This window comes from Brassica oleracea, chromosome C7, assembly GCF_000695525.1.
Source record: "Brassica oleracea var. oleracea cultivar TO1000 chromosome C7, BOL, whole genome shotgun sequence".
Classification (NCBI taxonomy): Eukaryota; Viridiplantae; Streptophyta; class Magnoliopsida; order Brassicales; family Brassicaceae; genus Brassica; species Brassica oleracea.
In genome coordinates, this window is record NC_027754.1 from 39214129 (window position 1) to 39221021 (window position 6893).

Consider the following 6893-nt stretch of genomic DNA (forward strand, 5'->3'; position numbering starts at 1 on the left):
TTTTTTTTTTAATTTTGGAAATATTCCGAGGAAGTTTATCCCTCAGAATATTCCGACGACATCTTTCTCGGAATATTCCGAGGAATTTCCGACGAACTTGTGGTCCTCGGAAATTCCGAGGAAATAGGGTTTCCTCGGAATTCCGTCGGAAATTTCCGAGGGATTTCCGAGGAAAAATGAATTTCCGAGAAGTTATTTACGAGGATTTTTTTCGTCGGTATGTCGTCGGAATAGCGTTATTCCGAGGACATACCGACGATTTTTTCTCTCAGTATGCCGCTGTTTTATTGTAGTGTGATGTCTACAAAGGAATGATAGTTGGAACTTGCTGGTGAGTTTCATACTTTACCGTGGCGTGCACCATCTCTTGTTGTTGGCCACAAAGGAATGCGAGTGTTAGTGTGTTACGACGACGTTAGGAACAACGATAATGGCTACTCAACTGTTTGGCTCCTTGGTTTAAATTAATACTTCTCGAAGGATTAAAGAAAGACGACATAACGTTCGGTCCTTATTATCTAAACGGCAAGCTTTTTTAGTTATGACATATGAAACGTCTAATACGGCATCATTTTCACCGAATACTGACCCAAGGTCGCCTGGTTCTCGACGATTCATCGCTCCCTCACCTCTCTCTCGCACCTACCGATGCAAATCTGCCATTGATTGATTACATCTGCTCCGACGTCAAAACGAAGATGAGGAAACGCGATTTGGCAATTTTGATGCTCTCTGGATTTGCAATCTTCTTCACTCTTCAGGTGATTTCCCCTCACTAATCACAGTATATAAGCTTCTAGAACCATTCATCGATCTGTTGCTAGAGCTTAGAAATCGAGTGCGAACTCGTTCTATGAGTGTAGAGTTTCTCAGATGGAATCTTATTGATCCGTATGTATTTCAATTGCGCGTTATTGATTGTTGATTTTGCTCAGCACGAGGGCGATTTTGCGTTCAAGGAAGCATGGTTCCATCTGTACGATGATTACCCAGTCAAACACGAATCCGATCGTCTCCCTCCTCCTCTTGTAGCTGACCTCAACGGCGATGGCAAGAAGGAGGTCCTCGTCGCTACAAACGATGCCAAAATTCAGGTAAAACGGAATGATTCGCAGCTTAATGCTTATGGCTTAGCTATTACGCGGTGTTGGATCAAGTGCTAACCTGTGTTATGGATGGTGGATTAGGTCCTGGAGCCTCACTCCAGGCGTGTGGATGAAGGCTTCAGTGAAGCACGTGTTCTTGCTGATATCTCCCTTTTGCCTGACAAGATCCGTGTCGCCTCCGGGAGACGCGCTGTGGCCATGGCCACTGGTGTTATCGATAGGTACTATAAAGATGGGACACCGCAGAAGCAGGTTTTGGTCGTTGTTACCTCTGGTTGGTCTGTGCTCTGCTTTGATCACAACCTCAAAAAGCTCTGGGAAACGAATCTCCAGGTTTATTTTTTTTTTACATCCTCGTTGTCCTTTGTTCTGTATGTTATTGTCTTCTTCTTACTGATATTGATTGGAATATCAGGAGGATTTTCCACATAATGCACACCATAGAGAGATATCAATTTCGATTAGCAATTATACGTTGAAGCACGGTGATACTGGTTTGGTTATTGTTGGTGGAAGGATGGAGATGCAGCCTTATGTATGTACAAGGCAACATTTTCCACTTGGTTTTGGATTGTGTTAATTAATAATGGATTTTTCTTGTCGTCTTAGAATCATATGGACCCATTTGAGGAACTTGGCATTACAGAACAAAATGCTGAGAAACACAGGAGAAGTGCTACTGAGAAACAGGTACGAAAAGATGTGGAGTTATTATATCTGGTAGTAATAAAGATGTTCTTGTGGCACATTTTGTCTAGGAGATGTGTTTGGAATAACTTTAAGCTTCTTTTCAGCCCACTGAAGATACGGGAGGTGTAAACTTGCGTCACTTTTCGGTTTATGCATTCGCTGGCCGGACTGGTGTTCTTCGTTGGAGTAAAAAGACTGATGTCAGTTATTTCTCCTTTATGCCCACTTCTTTCTTTACATATAGCTTACCTGTATTCTTAACTGCATCAGATTTGCTGGTCGAATTGATAGAATATTGTTTTGCTTCGCTTCTAGGATGTTGAAGCTCACACCTCAGATGCGTCACAGCTAGTTCCCCAACACAATTACAAGCTCGACGTGCATTCTATAAATAGCCGTCACCCTGGAGAGGTAAAGTTAACTCGTTCTTCATTGATCATTGAGCGATGTGTAGCCTGTTCTAGTTGCCTTTTAGGAGATTTATAATTGCTTTGGAAACTGAGATGTGCTGGACTGAAGTTTGAATGCAGGGAATTTAGAGAATCAATTCTTAGTGTTATGCCTCATCACTGGGTAAGTCTTATGCTTCCTACTACATGCTTCGGCTCCTTAGTCTAATATGCTTTAAAATATTCTGTTCTTAAGGACGTTGTTGTCTTTGTATCCAGGACCGACGGGAAGATACATTATTAAAGCTTGCTCATTTCAGGCGACACAAGAGGAAGACATTGAAGAAGCAAGCTGGTAAGTCTACAACTTTTCCGTTTCAAAAACCTGAGGAACACACACCAGCTGGGAAAGACTTGTCGAGAAAGATTCCGAAATTGATTGGGAAGGCTGCACGTTATGCTGGCTCGGCAAAACCCAAGAAGGTGAAAGCTCTTACTAAACGTGAAGTACCCACATAAAAACACTCATATTGTGTATAGGACAGCTAAGCACATGTTGTTGCAGGGCATGCAATACATACCGACTATAACTAACTACACTAAGCTTTGGTGGGTTCCTAATGTTGTTGTGGCTCACCAAAAAGAAGGAATTGAAGCTATTCATTTGCCTACTGGTCGAACTCTTTGCAAGGTAGCTGTTCCTTCAAATCATGAACAAAAGCTTTACAATATCACGAACCCGTTTTTAATATGTTAGCTTCCTTAAACTCAGCTTCATCTGCTGGAAGGTGGGCTTCACGCCGACATAAACGGAGATGGTGTACTCGATCATGTCCAGGTACACATTAGACACATCTCCCGCTTTCCCTTCATTGTCTTTACAATGGATCTTCAATACTTTACATTCTCTGTGCGCACCTTAGGCTGTCGGAGGCAATGTTGGAGAGAGAACTGTAGTTAGCGGATCAATGGAAGTATTGAAGCCTTGCTGGGCAGTGGCAACCTCAGGCGTTCCCGTCCGAGAACAGCTCTTCAACGTCTCGATCTGCCATCACACCCCCTTCAACTTCATGCACTACGGAGAGTTTTCACGAAACTTTGCTCAGGCAAGAGACACATCCTCTTTGGAGATTGCGACTCCCATTCTCATCCCCAGAGATGACGGTCATAAACACCGAAGAGGAAGTCACGGAGATGTAATCTTCTTGACAAATCGTGGAGAGGTACTTTTTCTGATGATCCAATCTCTTTTAACTTTGAATCTCGTTCAATAGCTCATAGCGTTCCCTACCAGGTGACATCATACACGCCTGATATGCACGGCCGCGAGCCGCTCTGGCAGTGGCAGCTTCAGACAGAAGCCACATGGTCGAATCTCCCATCTCCATCTGGTTTAACCGAGTCAGGGACAGTGGTCCCAACCCTGAAACCATTCTCGTTGCGCATTCATGATAACCAGCCTATGATCCTCGCCGGAGGAGATCAAGCGGCAGTCATCATATCTCCAGGAGGAAGCGTATTGGCTTCCATCGAGTTACCGTCACTGCCGACTCATGCTCTCATCACTGATGACTTCTCTAACGACGGATTAACGGATGTAATTGTGATGACATCAAATGGGATATACGGGTTCGTTCAGACCAGACAGCCAGGTGCTCTGTTCTTCAGTTCGTTGGTGGGGTGTATCTTGGTAGTAATGGCAGTTATTTTCGTAACTCAGCACTTAAACTCCGTTAAAGGTAAGCCTCGACCTTCCTCTAGCTTTATTTAAATATATAAAGCCTCAGGGGGTTTTCTTCTTCTCTACGGAAGTTGAACCGGTCCTATTAGCGGCGGCGCTTTACCCACACCGGTTTTGGTATACCGAAGTAGATTCAGCGTTTCAGCTTTGTAATTTTATTATAAACTTTTACAGAATTCTATAAGTGAAAATGGTAGAGGCGAATGTTAGGACTTTTTTTGCTTCTCTCAGTTTTAATGTTTAAGTTGCAAGTGTTGCTGTGACATTTATTTAATCAAAAGAGATTTTTCTAACACTGGTCAAATCGTTATATATCCTTATATAATCTGGATTTCTGGAGACTAGATACATCTCAAACTGAAAAGAATGTTTCTGAAATTTGCAATTGAATCAGCACATTACAATACATTTATCAAGCACATGTATACGCTCAGAAGCATGTTGCTAGAATTGATAAATATTGTCAAGTATAAGCAATCTTGTTAAACTATAAACTGATTAAAACATTCTTTTTCTCGTATTATTCCTACTTCAAATATTCAAGCGTGGTTGTGATCTTTTCATGTGAGGGTATATGACTGAAACATTCACTAGGAAAAGTAGAAATGAAGAACCAATAGATGAAATTTGTTTATGAAAACCTAAATACTAACGGACTTAATGATGAGGTGTCATGATCATATAGTATTGAGAGAGCCCAGCCCAAAACTATAACGTCTTTCAAACCCAAACATGTTTCCGTATCTGTGACGCTGCCGTTTTCATTTCGGGTCTTTTTTTTTGGGTCATCTCTTGGTCTCTGCTATCCCAATTTACGCTTCGAAATTTACAGTATCAAAGCTACGTTATACACACTTTTGGCAGTTCCATTTCATTCCACTACCACCCAAGAAACAATAAATTATTATTTTTATTTAGTGTTAAATTTGTTTCTTGAGAAAAGAGAAGATTTGGAGAAATAAGAAAGGAGCGTAAAGAAAATAGAAAAAGAGCGCACTTTTATTAGTATAGAGACTAGAGAGGCTGGGGCATCAACATATTCAATGCTTTTACCAAACTCTCACCTCTTCTTCTAGTCACAAGACCAACACCACCACCACCACCACTAACCCTTCTTCTTCATCTCTTTCTCTCTTCCTTCACCGACATCTCCTCTAAACTCCTCTCTCACTCCTCAGGCATTCCAATTTCTTCACGAATTTTAGGTAATCAACTGTGTTTTCTAGAGGGTTTCTCTTCACATGTCTCTAGCTAGCACTATAATTAATGGGTTTTCGTTGGATTTTTTTTTTTTTTTGTTTCTCTTTGAATTGAACGAAACCGTTTTTTTTTTCTTGGACGTTTTTAATTATAAGATAATTTTCGGTTTTGTTAGGAAATGGAAAGTGTTGAACTTTCGTTGACGAACATGGAGACGGCCGTCAGCGCTGACGGAGCTCAGAATGGCGACGATTTCTCCGTTGACGACTTGCTTGACTTCTCATCAAACGACGACGTTTTCTTTGAGGATGGCGCTGAACTGGAAACACAACGTCATAAAGGAGTCTCTGTTTCGTTAAATGACGAAACTACCCTTAAACGGAGCAACGACTTCTCTACCCCCTGTGAGCTCGCCGTTCCGGTAATTAGTTTTATTCTCAATTTTCCCTATTTTTTTTCCTAATTTAATCTAATTTTTGCAAATATTTTTCAATGTTAGACGGATGATTTGGCGGAACTGGAATGGTTATCCAACTTCGTAGACGACTCCTTCACACCGTACTCAGCTCCCACGAAGAAACCGGTTTGGTTAACCGGAGACAGGAGACACCCTTTAACTCCGGTTAACGCGGGGTCCTGCTTCAAAGCCCCTCTCCCGGTTAAAATCAGAACCAAACGACCAAGAACCGGAGTCAGTTTATGGTTTTCTCGTTCTCCGTCGTTAACCAACTCCTCTTCGAGCTCTGCAACCTCCTCCTCCTCTTCTGGTCATTCAAGCCCTCTATGGCTCTCCGCCTCTGAGTTTCTCGACGAGAAAGCGGTTAAGAGACAAAAGAAGAAGAAACAGTTCTCGTCGTTGGAGGTTCAGTCGCAGACGCGGCGGTGTAGCCACTGTGGCGTTCAGAAAACGCCGCAGTGGAGAGCAGGACCCTTGGGAGCGAAGACGCTGTGCAATGCGTGTGGTGTGCGTTTTAAGTCGGGTCGGTTATTGCCCGAGTATAGACCCGCTTGTAGCCCAACTTTCTCGAGTGAGCTCCACTCGAACCACCACCGTAAAGTCATTGAGATGCGTCAGAAGAAGGAGATGTCCGGCGATGCTGATGAACCCGGTATGAACCGGACGGTTCAGGCTGTGCAGAGCTTTTGAAGATATTAGGGATCCGACCCGGTTAACTCTTAGCATTATTAACTGCTTTGAAAATGTTTTTACTTGAATTTTGTTTTGTTTTAAGTAACTGGTAATGTTTTAAAACTTCAAATCTCATATATTTTTCGTTTCGCGTTAATATGTTTTTCGCATCGTTCACAATATATCTACTTTATAATAATATACTAGGTAGTAACCCGCGCAAATGACTAAATTTGGACTCTGCGAGAATAAAAAACATTAAATCTGATTAATTTGGATATTAGTTTGTTTTGGATTGATAGTTTCGGGTGTTAAAGAGAAGGATATAGATTGGCCAATTTATGTAGTAATTATATAAAAACTACAAAGAAATCAGTAAGAATCATAAAACTTTTTTAAATCAAAAACCTCAATTCCATTATAATAAGTATGCATATCTCATTCTTTCAAATACAAAGAATGATCTAAATATAAATAGGTATTGTAAAAATAAATTCAAAGAAAAAATAAGATTGAATAACTTCGAGACTTCAGAAATCGATGCTTGGAATCCTGCGATAAAAGAATTTCAATATATTAGGAATAACCAATGGTTTTTCTTATATATATTACTCATATAAAATAACAAACTTAGAATG

The 6893-nt window shown here is 41.2% G+C and overlaps 2 protein-coding genes across 4 annotated transcripts; both read left to right on the forward strand.

Moving 5' to 3' along the window:
* The first annotated feature begins 563 nt into the window (after positions 1-563).
* LOC106306666 lies at positions 564-4221 on the forward strand. Its single transcript, XM_013743366.1, has 13 exons — positions 564-761; positions 936-1094; positions 1188-1439; positions 1522-1641; positions 1716-1796; positions 1901-1996; positions 2112-2207; positions 2316-2369; positions 2465-2668; positions 2751-2876; positions 2958-3023; positions 3109-3408; positions 3480-4221. Exons 1-13 carry the CDS (start codon positions 699-701, stop codon positions 3954-3956), a joined length of 2094 nt encoding a protein of 697 aa, XP_013598820.1. The 5' UTR covers positions 564-698; the 3' UTR covers positions 3957-4221.
* A 519-nt stretch (positions 4222-4740) lies between these two features.
* LOC106303737 (GATA transcription factor 6-like) lies at positions 4741-6411 on the forward strand. Of its 3 annotated transcripts, none has more exons than XM_013740050.1 (3): positions 4741-5104; positions 5302-5547; positions 5626-6411. In XM_013740050.1, exons 2-3 carry the CDS (start codon positions 5305-5307, stop codon positions 6271-6273), a joined length of 891 nt encoding a protein of 296 aa, XP_013595504.1. In that variant the 5' UTR covers positions 4741-5104; positions 5302-5304; the 3' UTR covers positions 6274-6411. The 3 variants fall into 3 exon arrangements, with proteins under 3 accessions (XP_013595504.1, XP_013595503.1, XP_013595502.1); XM_013740049.1 differs by having other exon boundaries at positions 4871-5155; XM_013740048.1 differs by having other exon boundaries at positions 4872-5131.
* The last annotated feature ends 482 nt before the right edge of the window (positions 6412-6893 follow it).

Bases quoted from the DNA above. Each gene is read 5' to 3' on its own strand.
- LOC106306666 (XM_013743366.1), top strand. From the start codon at position 699: ATGAGGAAACGCGATTTGGCAATTTTGATGCTCTCTGGATTTGCAATC. The intron at 1,440-1,521 runs GTTTATTTTTTT...TTGGAATATCAG, and splicing joins TCTGGGAAACGAATCTCCAG to GAGGATTTTCCACATAATGC. The intron at 1,797-1,900 runs GTACGAAAAGAT...GCTTCTTTTCAG, and splicing joins GAAGTGCTACTGAGAAACAG to CCCACTGAAGATACGGGAGG.
- LOC106303737 (XM_013740050.1), top strand. From the start codon at position 5,305: ATGGAAAGTGTTGAACTTTCGTTGACGAACATGGAGACGGCCGTCAGC. The intron at 5,548-5,625 runs GTAATTAGTTTT...TTTCAATGTTAG, and splicing joins CCTGTGAGCTCGCCGTTCCG to ACGGATGATTTGGCGGAACT.